This window comes from Excalfactoria chinensis, chromosome Z (assembly GCF_039878825.1).
Source record: "Excalfactoria chinensis isolate bCotChi1 chromosome Z, bCotChi1.hap2, whole genome shotgun sequence".
Taxonomy (NCBI): Eukaryota; Metazoa; Chordata; class Aves; order Galliformes; family Phasianidae; genus Excalfactoria; species Excalfactoria chinensis.
In genome coordinates this window covers 49,699,188-49,718,704 of record NC_092857.1, presented here as the reverse complement: position 1 = coordinate 49,718,704, position 19,517 = coordinate 49,699,188, and the positions used below count along the sequence as shown (strand labels likewise).

The 19,517-nt window shown below is 35.8% G+C and overlaps 1 protein-coding gene across 1 annotated transcript in view; it reads right to left on the bottom strand.

Moving 5' to 3' along the window:
- The window catches only part of MAN2A1 (mannosidase alpha class 2A member 1), a 109,270-nt gene that overhangs the window by 73,001 nt on the left and 16,752 nt on the right, over positions 1-19,517 (bottom strand). Inside the window, exons 3-7 of the mRNA XM_072360356.1 lie at positions 17,218-17,362; positions 7,434-7,605; positions 5,679-5,806; positions 3,718-3,891; positions 1,463-1,649 (exon numbers count right to left, since the gene is read on the bottom strand). Of these exons, the coding sequence (XP_072216457.1) occupies positions 1,463-1,649; positions 3,718-3,891; positions 5,679-5,806; positions 7,434-7,605; positions 17,218-17,362 (806 nt within the window). The remainder of the gene's footprint in view (positions 1-1,462; positions 1,650-3,717; positions 3,892-5,678; positions 5,807-7,433; positions 7,606-17,217; positions 17,363-19,517) is intronic.

Below are 19,517 nucleotides of genomic sequence, written 5' to 3'. Positions count from 1 at the left end.
ACAGATGTTATACAAGGCCTGAAGGCAGTAAACTACCACAAAATACAGTCTTTCTGGGAAAACAAACAAACAAACAAACAAAAACCCCCACAACTTTAGCAGTTCCATCTTATGATTTATTTTGTTTGAAAAAGGTAAACGGATACGTAAAACTTCAATAGCTCTTAACAGTATCAAAACAATTCATTATTTTGTTTCGAAAGCTGAACTGGATTGCATCTGAATATGTTTAGTTTCTAAACAGGACACACAAGACACAGGATATAGATTCATCTGAAGCATTTACACTAAGAAACCTAGGCCACAGATTGCCAAGTCCTGTGAGGATATACTGTGGGAAAATATCTCACTGTACTGCAGATACAGAATACCAAGCTTTGCTATCCCTGCTTTCCCTAAAATCTTCCACTGGAAGAGGACAAACCATCCTGAATTCACAAAAATTACAGTAAGCCACGTTACATATCTACTAACTGGATTTTGTTACTGAAAGCCCTTTCACAGTAGAATATTGAAAATAAATATAGAATTAGGGGAATTGGACCAATCTCAATTATAGCATTACCTAAATTTACTGTCCGAAATCAGTATACCCCTTTCTCCATGCTGCTTTCATCAGTTATTCAGCACACTTGCATAATACTGATGCTTCAGAGCTGTACCAGTGAATGCCCAGCGATACTGACAGTACAATTCTGACCAAATACAGATCCTTAGATGCATCAAATTAGTCAAGAATTCTGACCTGTACTTAAGAAAATGAAGTAAGAAAGATAAATAGCGGCAGGGAAAGAATTTTCATTCTAAAACAGAGCAACTATCAGAAAAATTGATGTAATTCAAGATTTTTTTCATGCTTTGTAATATCAACATAAAATTTTTTCAAAGTGATTAAATACAGAACAAAAATCTCAGAAAATGAAACAATAAATTGCAACAACTTAACCGTTTGGGTTGCTGAGGTGCTCAGAACCAGAGTGAATGGGGTGGGGTGTGGGCAGAGAAAGGGGCAAGTATTTGAAACAGTGAGATAAACTGAAGTGACAATCTGAACAGACACATCTGAAGGTTTTTTTCCTCTTGTTTGATTACCAAACATGTACAGTTTTACTGGATGCTCTGCAGTAACGCTGCCAGCAAGGACCAAGTGAGCACGAAAACAGAAAAAATTTAGCATGCCTACAACCAGGATTTACCAGAGCCGATAAAACTTGTAAACTCACATGACATAAAATGGAAAAACAGAAATGAAATGCGTCTTCCTTAATTATCACCTATTTTCAAACTTCACTGTCTAGCTATACTTTGAACTTAAGAGCAAATACTAGGTATTATTTTCCCACTATATTTAACTTAAGAACTACATAAACTCACCAAGCTAATCACAGTAGTTATCTTAGACCAGTGCAACTTTTCGTTTGTTTTTTGAAGTTATTTTCTTCAGAATATGAAAAAACTGTACCTGTGTTGAACGTTTCCAGAGTGAATGGCTTCAGGTGGAACTCTCCATGGACAGCTAACTCTTCCTCCAGGAAGCCGTTTGAAATCAAACTGGCAACAGATTTTTGGATCTGGACCACAAGTATGAGGAACATCATAGCTATAGAAAGGCATCATATGGCAAAGGATATCTGTACTGGATCCCAAATCTGGAAATAAATAAATAGAGCACACCTTTACTATAAATTCTTAACTTGCCAGAACTAAATCAGTTCCACTACCAATCCAAGACCAAGACAATTTCTTGCTCTGAATATCTGTATCTGGATTCTATGTAGAGCAGAAACTTAAATAATAATACAGGCTAAAAACTGATCGAACACAACTGGAATCCCAACAAAACATGAGCTAGTTTGGAAATATAAGAAGAAAATGTTAGGGATTTTTCCAATCACATAAAGCTGACTATTTCCAGAATTAATGAGGTCAATAAAAATATTTTTGTACTTTAAAGTGAAAAGAAAAAACTAAACATAAATAAAATGATGCAGCCACTTCCCTCAAAATAAATAAATATGATGTTATTCTCTTTAATACATCTGAGCTGATGAGCTTTAGTAGTACCTGGATTTCTGGAACCTGTGACTTTCTTTACCTGTATGGTTCCACATACTTGTAAAACAGATTTTAAGTACTCATAAGTAGAAGCGCATATACTTCTTCGTAAGCTTGAGATCACTTTTGAATTCTTAAATTTTCTAGTTAGTCAGGTCAGTCCATTCTCTAAAGTTCACCCCACTAGGATTAAAGCTGTATACAAACTCTGTCCTTCTCAAAAGAAGGTATTCCAAAATTTAATGTCAAAGGAAACCTTAAGTTCTTTTAGATCTTAAATGAGCCCTAAATTTGATCACATGGTAAAAATTCCATACGCTGTTTACTTCACTACAAGTCATTCTTATGCTTAAAAAAAAAAGGGATGAATGCTGCTGATGTGCCCAAGAACCTGACTCCTAAGAAAAATACATCAATAACATATAACCAAATACTCTTCAAAATCTTAAGTCTTTGTCACTGCTCTTCAGACCTCTAATTAAAATACTTTTTATTTTAGTATTACTTTCTTATGACTTAGAAGGCAATTATCCACTAATGGATGTATTTACTTTTCAGCTACAGCAGAAATCTTCATCTTGGGTACTACATCTACATATTATGCCATACGAGCATGCTTTGAACTTTGATCTGTTTTGAAAAGCCTTCTTCTAAAATACATACACTACACCATTACTATACACATGATTTATGCATGCAATCATGAAGGGCAGGTCAGTTAAGGTCATCTATTAAACGAGAGGCATACACCAACATTGAAAACTTGGAACTGTTCCTAAATAACTGTTTATTTCACAGTTTTGTGTCTTCCTCAGGAAAAGCTTGTTTGCACAGCAGATTGTCTTCTCTGAGTACCTTTCTCACTATAATTTCTGATTAACAACATACAGATACCATAAAACTTCAATATCATCACTCCCTTTCAATAGCAAGTATATAAAAAAACTTCCTATACTCTGTACTGACAAAACAGTGACACAGTTTATTTTAAAAAAGCAAATAAACTTGACTGTATACCCTCACCGTACAGCTTAAAAGGACTTGGAACAACATACTAAGCAAAACAAAAGATTCATATGGAAAAGCACATTGATTTAAACACATACCAGTTTTCTAAGATAGAACGACCACAGTAATTTCTGAAACCTTTCAAACTGTCTAACGTGTAATTTATAAGAAAGCAATTACACTTATTCTAAAAGTAAAATGTACTTTTCTTATATACCTGAAAGAAAGATGAGCTTTTGTTCAAAGTTTTTAAGTGCAAAATAGAAAAAAAAAAAAAAAAAAGCACAAAACTTACACAGTATATGGGAAGAGGAAAGAAGAGATGGGATGTGGAAAATGAAACAAAAACACTTGCAGAAGTGAAGAAACAGTAAAGATAAGATGACCAACAGAAAAACTGCAGCATTCGTATTTTAATCCCTTTCCTCATGTTCAAGTATTCACTTTTCCCTTTTGTTACAAAAACTATCCTCAAATAAAGTTAACAGCCTATTTCTTTTTTAATGGAACTCCAAGTCTATTTTTTTCTTTTTTTTTAAAACGTAAACTACTCTAAATAACCTGTCTGTGAAGATTTTCAGAGTACTTATTCAAGATATCTCCATATTTTCCCTACATAAATAAAATATACATTAACAGAAAGGAAAAACATACCCCAGTTCTGTCTCCAGAAGAATTCTAGTGTCTTCTGAGTTGCAAAATATTTTTTAACTGAGTAATGCACTCTCTGTATAAGCATATTTGAAAATCCTGCGCGTTTCAGAAGATAGGCCATTGTTGGTGAATGCCCAAAGGGATCAACTGCCCAACCAGACTTTGGTTTTACTCCTGTTGACAAGGTAAAAAGTTAAAATGGATGTAAAATTCTTACTGTTCACTCACCAACATAGTTCAAATCAGACCATTAAATACAGAATCTCAAAGAAGATTAAAGGAAATCACATCTGAGTACTAAGCCTCCTGCAAAGCACACCTTGAAATTAACTATCTAGAATTAAACAGATAATTACTTACGAAAAAAAAAAGTCCAATATCCTAGGGGCAAGCCCATCAGTCTAATAGCATTGAAAAAACTGAGATTAGTACCTTATATTGTTATACTATTCTCATTTTGTCTCTAACATCTTTACATGGAAGCATAATTAAACTTCTTTCTCATTTAAGTCATTTCCAGATGTTACAATTGGAAAGAAATGTTGAAAGAAAATGAACCGATGCAAACAGATGAAAACATGATGTGACTTGTTTAATTTTCAGTCAGTGTAATTTAAATAATTTTAAACTACGTTTGCTTTGGGACTATTTTCTCTTTCAAAATGAATTAATTCACTTGGCTGGCAAATATTAGAATCATACCAGTTACTACTGCCTTCTAGTTTAACTTAATACTAGCAAACAGAAGTTGCATCCATCTCTTGTTTAACTAATTCTTCAATGTGGCTCCTTTGAATGCATTTTTACCTTTTCATAAAAAAAGAAATAACAACAACAACAAAACAACAACAAAAACAAGCAAGCAGTAGGGAGCATACTATCTTCTTGCTATAATACACTTTCAACCCCCCCAGCCTCCTAACTGTGAGACATAATTACGGAAACTGCAGTTTAAGAAAGACCACTCTAGAGAAGTTTGCTGTCCTCCAGTGGCCTGCATTTGTGGCATCAAGAAGAGACCACATATGATAAAGCCAGGAAACTACTACTCCTTACTGGTATTTCCAGCTAGATCACACAATGCTGCAACCAGGGAACAGAAAAATATCTAAAAAAGACTTTCGTTTCACATCTTCCCAATGAATATATCAGAAGTGCAGGTAGTGAGTGTTCTCACTAATCCTTTTGGCTGGGTACTGGAATCCTGGCAAGTGTCACTCTGAAGGCTCTATAATTTAACGTGTGACCTCGATAAACTGGTTATGCTGGTGTGGAACAGGCCATAACAGACAAGGAGAAGGCAAGCATATACCAGGCAGCAAGCTGTCTGGGCTTACTACCAGGGCTTTAAACTAGAGCTGCTTGTTGGTTTGTGGGGTGGGGAGAAGGGGGAAGAGTATACTGCTGAGTGACAGAGAGCCAGGGAACACTGTCACTTTGGGAAGCAAGCTGGTAAACCTCAGGTTTGTCCCAGCCATCTGTGGGACCTAGGAAACTAACATGTTCAAAAAGCCAGCTGAAGTGCCCCTATATCAACGCACACAGCATGAGAAATAAGCAGGATTTAGAAACCACGGTGTACTTAGAAAACCATGATCTTGATGCTATCACAAAAACCCCAGGTGGATGATTCACATAACCGGAGTAGCATCATTGAGGGCAATACGCTTTTTAGAAGGGCTAAGTAAGGTATGAGGAGTGGGAGAGTTGCCTTTCAGAAAGAGAGTGGGTAGAGTGCGAGGAGCTGCCTCTTAAGAAACAGCTGGGAACAGGTTGAGAGTCTGTGGGTTAAAATTAGGGACAGGATGAACAAAAGGCAGCTGGTGGTCAGGGTCTAATACAGGCCACAGTCTTTTCACTACAAAGGTCTGATTTAATACTTCTGGAAAGCAGAGCAAGAAAAGCCTATATTTTTTAAAAAGCTGAATGAACACAGCAAACTTTTAGTTCAGTCTACATACCCAAGTTCTGTTCCAACCATTGATGTCCTTCTATCATTTGGTCAATTAAAGAGAAGTAATGAGCAGAAGCTTCATCAGGCATGACCCATCCTCCTGTTACTATTTCAAACTGACCATCTTTTATCAACCTGAAAATTATGTAAATTGAGATCAAAACCTTGCATCTGGAAAAAACACTTTTAAAATCAATTTCTGGATATCCAATAGGTATTTATAAGGGGCACAAAAACAAAATTTGAATTATGCTACTTCCATCACTGGATTATATTTTTTTTAATCAAACAGTGAACAAATGAATACATAAACTGTGAATTTCTTAATGTTTCTGTACAATAATAATTACAGCTCCAGTGCAGTTATTTTTCTTTTCAAGTCAGGAAATAAGCTATTTCATGCGTAGATTACAAAAATAAAATAGCGAACATGTTATCGTGCTAGAGGTCAACTGAACAAGATGCTACATTTAAAGCACTACTAATGTCTCCCATCCATGATCTACTGTTCTTTTTACTGTTTTAGAGAGCTTAATAAAGCTTCAAAGTTGATTATACATATATAAAAGCTCCAATATCTCACTCATTAAAATGGATTCTTGAAAACCAACACTAGATGATCCAGTTTCCCTATTAAGATGTCAATGAATAGAATGATGCTTCCAGCATCAGACTATCTCTATAATTTAGTCTTACTATTGTGCACTAGCATGTAACTGTTAAAATAAGTTAATACAGATAATACCAATAAAATTACTGGAATTCATACAGTAAAAAGTCACCAATGCAGTTTCCCTGACTGTTGCAGCTGTTTAAACTAATATCTAACTCCCTTGAAGAAAGCATGTAGTTCCTTAACATCACTTGCCTTTTACAGTGCTCCAAAATATTTCTTTAATCTCAGAAAAGAACTCTTGCATATATTCATGCATTAGAAAAATATTTTTAAAAATTATTTACATGTTATTTTAAAGATTTTCAGGGTTGCATAAAGTTTGCAGTCGTGAGGATTTCACAACCCTAATTGCATACTGCACCCCACAGAACTTGAAAAGCGGGAGTACAAGCAGAATAGCATGACAGAGCTGAGCAACGGACAGTTGGATCTGGTCTTGGAGCAAAGCACGTTATAAATTAAACACCTGTTTTTAAAACTCTTAATTATCCTTACATTTATCAATGAGCATCTTTACTCACTTCAGTGTCTAGGCAAAACATTTACTTTTGCATTACATTTTCATTTGTGATTTTAAAAATATATGAGTGAGGGTGTACAACTGAAAGTGCCGTGTGTCTTAAAAATATATTTAAAAAGAAATAATCTTATTTCACAACAGTGTTGTACCTGAAGGAAAAAAAAAAATATATATATATATACATACATACATATATATATATAAATCACTACCATGAAAGATTATTTTTATTCAATTGTCAGTACTTTAACATGTCTTCAAATAAAGGAGCTAGGTTTACAATCACAATTCAGTATCTATTTGAATGACATATTAAAGGTTGGACATGGAAAATTTTTCAGCATGTCAGAAACGAGGCTCTATTTGTCATAGAATCATACCACATTTCTCACAACAGTTTTAATATTTTACTGAACAACAGTAAACAAAACAGAAAAAATCAGTACTTGAGTAGCTGCAGTAATCCTGCATCACAAATGAAACATCAAGTTTACAATGCAGTCAATTACACACAAGGTATCAAAACATGCAATATGGAATGTAAGAAGCAGCAAAAGCGTTCAAACCTCTTAACAGCATCCCTTCTCTGGCTATCAATTCCATCCCACCATTTTGAAAAGTAAGAAATCTCAGACCAAATAAATTTCCTTCGGTTGTCTTCTTGCAGTTTTATAACCATGTTATTTAAGATATGCTGTGTCTGATCTCTGAAGTAATCATCAAAAGTCTTCAGCCATCCTACGTTCAAAAAAAAAAAAACAGAAAAAAAAAAAAAACCAGATGAATTTTACATGCTGTTGTTAGTTTGTAGGGCTTTTCATCAGTTTTATGGTTTATTTTTGTTTTTGGGGCGGGGGTTTGTTTCTTAACAGAAAGAGACTATCAGTTAACTGGTATCTTCCCAGCCTGTGAGTTATTCCATCATACACATCCCCATAATCATCCTTGAATTTGTTCTTTATCTAAAAATCTTACTAGCAATACATTATACATACAGCTTAAAGAGAAAATGAAAAGAGATTAATGGTATTGCACATCCTCAGGTGTAAAGAAGTAAAATGACAGCAAACTAAGCAGCATTAAGCCCTGCTACACAACTCCAGCATCATTTATGATATGTCTGTCAGCAATGACTGTTAAAAGGTATCAACTCAGTGATGTGTACCTAATCAACCATGTATTCAGGCTTCACACTGCATAGCCTTCCATGAAATTCCTTACCTAATAACTTATATGAGGAAAAACATTCATCTTCCATTAAAAAACTTGGAAGATTTCTTTCCATAATTGCAATTAGGAAAAGGAGGCAGATAAACCTGCCTACTTAACACACAAGCAGAATATTTCTACTCTTCATACCAGCTCTTGTCATGAATGTGTGCGCTGCCAAAAGTAACTTGGCAGCTGAGCTTCTGTAATGTACATTAAGTACAGAACAACACAAGTGAAATTGCAAGCCATTCCTACAGCATCTACATTTTAAGATTTTGTGAAAGTTTCTATAAGATGTGAGAACTTTATCTGGATAAATCTGACCCTAGTGATTTCACGCCGATTACCAGTTTTCCCCCTGGCTTTTGTACTATGAAGGCACTGCTATCATATGACAGAGCCAACAATAAGCATGAAGCTGTTCTGGAATTAGTTAATATCATTTCAAAACAGTTGGATAAATGCAAAAGATTTCAGTATAAACTCTAAATTTATTATTATAACAATTCTAAAAAAAATAAAATAAAATAAAAATAAAAATCAATATTAATATTCTACTCTGCTTTCTTTTCATGATAATAGATAGATGGCATTATTCTTAGGAAGAATTGAACATAACGTTACTTCCCCGCTTACATCAAATTGTCAATCATATCATAAAGTACAGGACCTAGAAATAACTACCAGATTTATGGAAGTCTGATTTTCAGGTTGCACTCAAGTTTGTAAAGGTCAAACTCAAACAAAAGTATTCTGGAACAAACAAAAATGCTGCAAGTTTCCAAAAAGGTCTGATTTCTACCTTGAAAATTCTAACTCTCCTAAGGAAAAGTGCTAGTTCAATGTCTTTTAAAGAAAAACATCAATAAAGACACAAAAAACAAATTAAAAAAATATATGTTTTGTACCTAGAAGAATCTCCACATCTAAGTTTCTGCATATATAAAACTTAGAGGAGAAAACCACATTTCATTAAGAAAATTAATTTGAGAGCTTTCAATGGAGCTTTTGGTGGAGCTGTAAACATTCAAACCTAAGTATCAGAAGTTGAAAAGAACAATAAATAAATTTACTTGCAATTGCTACATATATGATACATTCATCTCAAAAATTAATTCACATCTTAGTCCATAACATCATTAAGATTTTAGTACAACTCCAGTTCATACTTTGCTTACACACAAACTAAACATTTATTCCTAAGTTGACAAAAAAAGGTTTACCAGTGTATTTGGATCACAATAAAAATTCAAATACCGTGGAAAGAGTGCAGCAGCGTAACTGCCAAAACAAAACATAGTTATGTCAGCAAAGTCACAACTCTCAATTTAAAATAAGTTTCTGAAAATAAAACAGTAAATAAGAAAAAAAATATACTGTCTTATTTTTCATATGCTATTCTTGACTTAATGAGTATTTAGGACTTTGCCAGTTACCTTCCTTTTCTGCAAATATAATACAAAGAATAGAGGCCTTGGATTACCTCACACATATTTGTCCACTTAAGTGGAAAAAAAATCAGATTCCATCAGTTACCACAGATTATAATCTATCTGTTTGAGGTTTTACTTCCTCTATCTCCACTTTTCCTAGTATTCACACAATTTTTTTTTCTGGTTGACAGAATCCAAGAGTCGTGTCCCAAAGTCAACACAACTGACTTTCATAACAATTGTAGAGCATTTCCCTATACTTCCCATCTCAGTTCCTCCCTGAAACTTTACAACACACAAGAAGAGTTATGGGTAAAGCGTCAAAACAAAAATCAGTACAGAAGAGAACAAACTAGCATAAAGCAAAAAGTAACCCGAGTACATAAAAGCATTTTACCTGATCATGCTAAGAATCAGAGATCAACCTTGCAAATATTAAACTGTATCTAGTGAACGGCTTGAATACTGTCAGTTACTAGATTAACACTGCCAAGTTACTTTACTGTAGATCACACTAAGTCCCTTAGTCTGAAACCTACATTTCAGTACTTTTTGTAAGTGAAGAAATTTAAGGAATTAATCAGTTTTTTCGCACAATTAAGTAAAACCACTGAATTTCAGTAAGCACTGTACAGCTTTCCAGAAAAGTAAAAAAACAAGGTAGTGAAACTTAAATTCTTGGAACTTTAAGATGCACAGCCAAATTTGTTTAAAAAATGCTGTTGTTGGCTTTTTTTTTTTTTTTTTTAATTTCATATCATTCCATTTAACACTCAATTAACCGGATCCTGGAAGACAAAAAGCTGAAGGAGGGTGTCTCGATTCACATCATATCCATACTTTGGGTAACGTGGGAAGCTTAAAAAAAGAACAAAAAAGACAAGATTGGCTGACATGTAGCTACAAGTTCAATGCCTTCAAGAACTTCAAAATAGTGTATGTGTTTAACTAATCATACACACAAACATTCAGTAACACAAGAACACAACTACTAAAAACAAAGAGATCCAAAAGCTTGTAGATGCAGTAATTGAAAACAAAAGCCCTTAAAAAGCCTATGCATCAATTCTTTTTAGAAATCTTACATCATTCATGTCAAAACTAAGAAAAGCAAGTAAACAAGTTTACTGCTTTGCTATGTTTTTTTCCTAAAAAAGGTCCTGACAGAAGACCTCAATGCCAATTTCACAAACAAGAACTGCCTTTCCAATAAACATGAACAACTCTCTCTGGCCAATGGGAAAGAAAACACTGATAAAGTATGTTGTCTCTGAGGTAAAGCTAACTGAAAAAGTTAAAGCAGTCTTAAGATTAATTCTCATTTTTAATATTTGGCAGAGTATAAACCAGAAAATGACAGAAAGCCACCTCCAACATTTATGCGAACTCAGAAGATAAGCACAACATGACCTTGCCCCGAAGTTATTCTTCCTAGAAATACTATTCAGGAAGAAAAATCCTAAAACGGTAAAGAAGTACTTTTATTTTTCCAGTACCATTCTTCAGCTTCAAAGAGATTTTTCTTCAATAAATTCTAAGAATTATTCTGTATCTGTTACACACACACTTTCATAATCACAACTAACAACCTATTTGATTACCAAAAGCAAAATCTGTTATGAAATATGAGATATTTTATATGTATATATAAAAATTATATATATATAATGTATAAATATATAAAAATAATATTATATATAATATATATATTATATACATATATAATATGTATATAAGTATGGAGAGAATAGTGTCTGTGGCTTACACAGGGCAAGATCTATTTCTGGTGTGTACATAACAAATCTGCTGCCCTCATGCCTAAGATGGAAAGAAAAATTATACTGATCATTAATCAAAAGCATGCACTCTGCAATAGCACTGTCAGTTTTCAGTGGATCTGTCCTGACATAAGTGGAAAAAAAACCCAAAACTCTTCACCTAAAAGTTAGCTACCATCTTACATGCAACCACAGAAATACTGAGAAGCCAGTAATAAAAACTGAGATTGCTGTAATTCAAAACATCACAAAACAAACCCAACAAACACCCAGCTCTGCAGATGCCATTTCTGTTTCTAGATGTCACCCTCCTCTACAGAGCAAAATTACCTCTCATCATTCAGTTTATACTGTATCATCTTTTTATACTCCTAGGACACTTCCCTGTTAAACACTGTGGCTGTTTATTAAGGCCTAAATGAACAGAAATGATTGTATTTCAAACTTCCTATCAAAAACAACAGGAACACATCAATTAGTAAATTTTCAGTTTCACTGTCTACAATTTGAAAGAAACTTTGAAAGACAAACTCAGATTTGATTCAAATGGTTTTATTTAATTTCTGCATCATCATTATATCATGTACTTATATTTTAATAGCTAAGAATGTCAGGAGAACTAAGTCATCCAAAAACCCTACCCAGATCTGGTCAACAGATAATAAACCTGAAACTACACAGTGTTTTAAAATTTTCTTTACTCTTAATGTTTCAATCCATTTCTTAAAGCTACAGAGATTGCCACCTGAGAAACTCAGACAATCTTAAGCAATAAAAAGGAGTTATTGCAATGGCTAGTAAGGCAATGTAACTGATGATACAGATAACTAATAGAGTCTCCCAAAGCAGCATTTAGGCCTGATATATGTGCACCTACACTTTCACATATACTTAGGCAGAAACCTGGGGAAAAAAGAAATGTTCTAATTTCTGTAGGCTCTACTTATGAGCTGCTCGTGTTATGCCTGTAATAATCACATCCAGCAACAAACACTCAAATAATATGTACACATGTATTATGAAGTTCACAAGTCTCAATTCTATAATAGCTAACTGAAAAAACATTATCAAGTTCATGGTCAATACAGCAAGAAATGCTACGGGGTGGGCCAGTCAACTTTAAAGTCTTCTGACTTTACGTTAGCAAAATTTTCTGATCTTCGTTGACTACCAGTAGCTGAAACACAATTATGCCTGGAATTCATCCAAAGCATGAGAGGTACTCATTCTCATACCTATATTCCCAATAACTTATGCGCATATTATTATCAATGGGGGAATCATAGAGATCTAACTCTGCAGGTTCTGGTGGCGTTCTCATGGAAGAAGGCAAGCCAGATTTATAAGCATCTTATAATATCAAGTGATTCAAAGCATCAGACCTAAAAACAGAGCTCAGAACTGAAAACTACCTTTTCTTTCTTCAAGGATTCTGCTTCAGGGCAGCTTCTTTGCCTTTCAGCTACAGATTTCAGAGGTAAAACTGGTTATGTGAAAAGCTAAAGTACTCTCAGACAACAAAATATAATACAGAATGAGAATTTTAGGCTTCTAGAGCTATTAGTTAAATCTTTATCAACTAACCCTATTTATTAGTAAATATTTTTCAGGTTTATTTTTACAATGTAGCTTCATCATACCTTAAAGGTTTTTTTGCCAGAAGGCATTTCCTTTGCATCATGCCTTTTAATTCTCAGTGGAAAAGGAATCATGTAACCATTACCTACACAAGAGTGTAGAGAGTCTCTTTTTCAAGTGCTTATTAATAAGCATTTTCATAATACAGACAATTCCACTGAAGTGCTGTTACCAGAAGTCTGAAGATTTCCTGTGGTAACAGTCTACCTAAAGCAAACAGTGTGACACAATCACACCTGTAGTCAAGGAAGGGACTACACATACCAGTGCTATATCTCAGTCCAATGTTATTTCATATCAGTTAAGAAATCTGAATGTGATTGAAAACACTTAGATTGTAAGCACAAGGAAATGATGATTCCTTGGTTTCCTAAATACAGATTTTATATTCAAGAAATGTATCGCTTAGATATTAACAGCCAAAACAAGACGTTAGTAAGGTGAAAGGTATCTCTGATGTCAGCCAATATATTGGACAAGCCCTTGGGCATGACCTATGTAGGAGAAAAAAATAAATTCACAACAGAAGAAAAGCGACAGGTCTCATTACTTCACTGAATTACTCAAATGTTATCATATGAGAGGCAACCACATACGTGATTTCTTTCAGAGATCTGGAAGAACAAGTACCTTGCTAATTTAATGACTGATTCCCTCCAAAATAAACAACTGACTGTTGATAGAAGCACCCATATCAGAGACAAAATTCATAATGGCCAACACCCCTGCACTTGGAAGTGGGACAGCACACTGCTGTCTGGTGAAGCTGCCTGGTAGAACCCGATTAAACTTCGTTAAACTGAACTTTCAAGCACACCAAAAGACACCACCACTCAGATGTAAAATTAAAGAACTGACAGACACACTGCAAACATACCTTCTGGGTAAGAAAGTTCTGCAAGCGACGAGACAAGAAGTTAATCAAGAAAAGGGGCTGGCAGGACTAACTCTGGAAAAGCCTGTCTTGGAAGTTTAATAATACTGCCAAATCAAAAGGGTTTTCGCTTTTCTCTTGTTTGGTTTCTTTTTCCACAGACAACAAACAATCCAACCATGACACAGAAAAATGCAGAATTCACGGGTTGAAATAAAACTATGTACTAAGACAGAGAAAAGCAAGAGGATGATACTTATGACTACATATATACATGAATGTATATAACAGATGATGCACGAGCAATTACTAACTGTCCCCCAGACAATGTCCCGTTAGCCTGCCAAGCAGTGGAAGAGAGCAAGATGCAGTCCCACCTTGTTCAAAACTCCTTCAGCATTATGTCATACAGTATGGAATATCCCTTTGGTCAGTTTAAGCCAGCTGTCCTAGTCCTGTTCCCTCACAGCTTCTTGAGCCCTCCTCTGCATGTAGCCTTGGCTCTGTACAGCACTGAGTAGCTGCAACTACAACATCAATGTGTTACCAACATTTATTTATTTTTTCTCCTAGAACCAAAATTCCTCAGTGTAAAAGCAACGTAAGTGCAGAGGAAGTCTAAGTCCACCTCATGAGGAGAGATGTGCACAATCCATGGGGTCCAATGACATGCACCTCAGAATCCTGGACTAGCTGGCTGAGGTGGTTGCCAAGCCATATTCCATAGCATCTGACAAGCCACGGCTGTCAGTTGAAGTCCTTGGTATTGAAAAAAGGAAAGCATCATTCTCATTTTTAGGAATGGGAAAAAGGAAGACCTGGGATAAGACAAGACAATGATTTTTATTGCCTGTACCCAGAAGATCACGGAGCAGATTCTCCTGGACGCTATATTAAGTCACATGTAAAATGAGGAGCTCATCCAAGACAGCCAAGCTTAGCTTCACTGAAGGACAGCTCATCCCAACTGATCTAACGGCCTTCTATGATGGAGCAACAGCACTGGTGAACAAAGGCAAGGCAATGGATGTTGTCTACCTCAGCTTCCACATGGCCTTTGACATGGGACTGCACCAGATCCTTATCTTGAAATTAGAGAGATACGAATTCAAAGGCTGGACTATTTAGTTGGATGGCTGCAGCCCTCTGTAGGCCTGTGATCAACAGCTGCATGTCCAAGTAGAGGCCACTGATGACTGGAATTCCACAAAGGTATTGGGACAGCTAACTCCTTAACAACTTTAGCATTAAAGACATAGACAATGGGATCAAGTGCACCCTCAGCAAGGCTTGCAGATGACACCAAGCCAAGTAGAAGAGTTGATATAATAGAATGAAAAAAAATCATCCAAAGGTATCTGGACAAGCCTGAGCAGTGGGCTCATGAGGACTTCATAAGGTGCAGCAAGGCCAGCCACAAGGAGCTGTACTTGAGTTGCAGTAATCCCAGATTTCTGTGCTGACTGAGAACTTGCTGATTAGAACCCTACAGAGTAGGACTTGGGGGTCCTGGTAGACAGAAAGCTGGACATGAGTCACCAGCAAACGCCTGAAGCCCAAAAGGCCCAACAGTACCATGGGCTGCACCTGTTCTGTACTAATGAAGCTCCATCTGGGGTATTGCAAGGCTTTCCACAGCAGGGGAGCTGGAACTAGATGAAGTTTTTTTCCAATCCAAGCCTTTCCATAACTCTATTATCCGTAGATATAAAGATTAAGCAAAGAATGAAGCAGAAAGCTGAAGGTTAGGTCCAAAGAGACCTTCCAGAATAGCAAAAGAAATTGTTCAGTTATGTACGAAGCACTGGTTAGACAAGGCAGGTAGTAGAACAAAATCATACCAATCTGATCTTACACAGAAGACTGTTACAGATGGAATGTCTAGAGAACAGGTTAAAATAATAAAAATAATGACAACAGGATTACTAAAGCCCGTAGGAAAAAAAAAAAAAAAAAAAAAAAAGAACAAAGGGCTATGTTTAAAAATATATATACACAAGGGAAAACCCTGACTTTGTCAGAAACTGTGCCTTTATGGAATTCATATGGAGAGTAAACAGAGTAGTGTACTTCAAAGTAGGAAAAGGACGAATCTACCATTCTCATACATCTAGTTAGGCAGTTATAAACCAGCATATTTAGCATTAGAATAAGAAAGCATCCGTCTCCTGGTTAGTTTTGGAAAAGCCCATCAGAACAAGTGATCTGAAAGTTAACATTCAGTGATCAAAAATCTGCTCTCCTGAAAAGAGGCAAGGAAAACGTTGACTGAAAATGCAGTCTCTTAGCCTTCACTGTCATATACTGCACTTGATGAGAAATTAGTATCAGAACACTGAGTCTTTATCAAACCTCATGATGTTAATGGACACCTAAGAAGTTTTAAGCAAAGCTCTTTTAAGCTTCTACCTGTAACCCCCAAGCATCATGCACATTGTGCAGAGGTTATTTTTCAACGCAGTTAAAATCATCTGAGGACAGAGGTGACAACCGGCAACTGTCAGCCTCTAATGAGATCCCAGTCTACTCCCTGCAGTTAGAGTACGATCTTATTAGCATCATTAGAAAGAAGAGAGAGAGGTAGACTCGATAAGTCATTTTACAAAGAGCTGAGAGATTTAGAAAGTGCTGCACATTCCTTAAGTGTTGTTTCACATTCATTAGACAACTGCACAGTGTAGCTTTCATTGGAAAAGTTTTCAGGAGCAGAACCAGAGAGGAAACACACTGACACAGGTTTAAAGACAGTTCAACAAAAATACGGATCAGTCTGTATCATGATTTCCTCTGAGTAGCTTTACTGTACAATATTTTAGCTGTCAGAACAGTATAAAGCAGTCACTCCAGATTATAGTGTTCATATACTTTTATTCTTGAGTATCTAGAGTTTTCAAAGTCACATCCAAATTACCTATCTTAGTCAGATTTCAGTATAAGTGAAGGCTTCATATTATCCCACTGTAGCTTTCCTGGGCTAGGGGACAGACAGCCGAGTAGGGAATGTTTCAATAGCAAGTCTGAGGTTTTTGACTACACAACATCTACCAGAAACTACATTCCTTTAGCAGAAGCTGAGGATTTAATATCCAAGTTACACTAGGAAATCAAAATAAGAACAGATTTTTTTTGATGCACCAATGAATAAGTTGTGTTTAACAGCAACACAACCACAGAATATTATCTTCCAATAACAGCACTCAACTTTTAACTCCACTTAATGTATCCAACTACTAAGTCCATCATAACAAGTTGTCCCTTCAAGTCAACAGCATTAAAATTGTATTTCTTTGACTGTTTTACTAAACTTAGATGTAACAAATTATGTAGCATGCTTCAAAAACACTCAGATTATAACAGAAACTTTAGAACATATCTTAATTCAAAAGCCTCTCCATACTGGAATAAGAAGTATTACCTGGATCATTATGTGAGTGAGGCACAACAAAAACTTGAAGTGGTTCACTGTCCCATTCATTTTCATTGTACGTAATATCAAATCCTTGTTTCCAAACGCCACCATCTGGATTATCGAAAGGAAGAATGTCATAGACATCCAACATCTAAAAAGGGATAAATATAAAATATAAAATAGAAATTCATCAAAAAGAATTCTATTAAACCAAAGTTCATTTCTTCAAAAACCAGCAGTACTACTGGATCAGCCTGTTCGTTACAAAGGGAGAGATTAATTGTAAGATGAAGCTCCTTGCATACTTCCAAAGTTTGCTTTGTATTTTTGAATTATGTAAGAAAGATATCATAACATTCTTCCCAAACAAAATATAACAAAAACTACCTTCTAAATTCATCTTTAAAATCTAAACATAGGTATATGAATTTTCACAAGAAGTACACAAAAAAAACCAACAAAGCTAACTAGCTTAAAGTCTTCCTCAGCTTGAAAGCAATTCACAATGTAAGATTATCGGTAACAACAGGTTTCATTCCATGAAGATCTTTCCAGAGCTGTGCACTCAGGTGATAATTAAAGCCAAATAAAAACAAACCCACTTTCAGAAGGTAAGGATTTTAACAATTTCAGTTTAATTTCACAGCAGGTAAAGCAGAGCAAACTACAAATTTGTTAATTTGAACTGCATAATATTAGGTTCAAAACATAAGCTGAACTTCAAGTTGCCATCTTATACCATCCCAAACAGAACAAGACAGCTATTTTAACTTGTGCTACAACAGTGCTGGCAGAAATTATAAGAGCATAAAAAGTTAGTGCTTTTTTCCTGCTGTTTTCCTCAGCACACAAATTTCACGATATTCACAATCCTGTGAGAAGAAAGATGAGAAATGAACCAGCATGTAAAACATAAATTACATTTTACTATTTAAGAAAGAACATCGATCTCAGAACAGCATTGCAAAACTGTGTAAAGGAGGATAAAGACCTGTTGGATCACATCGAGTGCAGGGCCACAGAAATGATCCACAGTATGGATCTCTCCTATGAAAACAGGCTGAGAGGGCTGGGGCTGTTCAGCCTGTAGAAAACAAGGCTCCAAGGTGACCTGACAGCTACCTTTCAGTAATTAAAGGGAAGCTACAGGAAAGAACAGGACAGGCTCTTTAGTGCAGCCTGTGATGAAGAAACAAGGGGAAATGGTTTCAAGCTCAAAGGTAAATATAGGTTAGATAGAAGGAAAAATTACTTTGGAGTGAAGATGGTAAGGCACTGGAACAGGTTGCCCAGTGATGTGGTTGATGCCCCATCCCTGGAGACATTCGAGGTGAGGGTGGATAAGGCCCTGGGCAACCTGATTTAGCTGTGGTGTCCCTGTTCTTTGAAGGGGAATTGGACTAGATGGCCTAGCTCCCTTCCAACTCTTAAGGATTCTATGATTCTAAGATCATTAGGATTGCAGTTATTCTAGCACATTTTCTGTGTGTCCCTTGGTACTTGAATGTGTGGTGCAAAAAATGTTCATGCAAAAAATGTTTTGCCTTGAAGACAGGATGTGCTCATACCTGATGCATAGATGAAGTGAGTTTATAAGCACAGAAGAGAAGTTCCCTCCAAGCAGAGCAGAACTCTTTTAAAGAAAGTGAGTATGGAAGAAATAATACAAGTATGGTATTTGTACAGTGGAAATAATATGAGTATGGTATTGTATGGTTGGAATAGTACAAATATAGATGGAAATGAATAGCTAGAGGGTAACTAAGGAAAAGCACTCACCAACTCTGAGTCCTTCAAGATAGGTGCTCGCCTTTGTCAAGATAGGCTCGCCTCAAGAACTCCACAACAGAGCAAACTCCAGAAAGAGATGCTACATTAGTGGTGGTCAGCCCTTAAATGGAATCTGGGAGAGGTGGAGTCAAGCTCCACCCCTTCCAGGAGCACAGCTGAACTACCTTCACCTGTGCTCCCATATAAAAGAATATATAAAAGGATAAAAGAAAAGGAAATTACTTATACATCCTGACTGCAGCATAGTTTTTCCTCAGCTGGGAACATGTCTTCATGTCAGAGACATAAGCCCTGGAAATGTGGGATCCAGTGAGAATTAGGAATACATGCATACATTTGTAATGCCTAAGAAAAATAATACAAGCAAAAATGTTATTTTTACATTATTTTACACTAGTAAGAGTAATGTTACATTACTCAGTTAAAGTTCCAACAGGCAGCCATTCTGATTTGGTAGCCACCTAAAAAGACACACTTCTGCATGAAGTCATCTCAGGTCTTCCACTGGAAGCTGT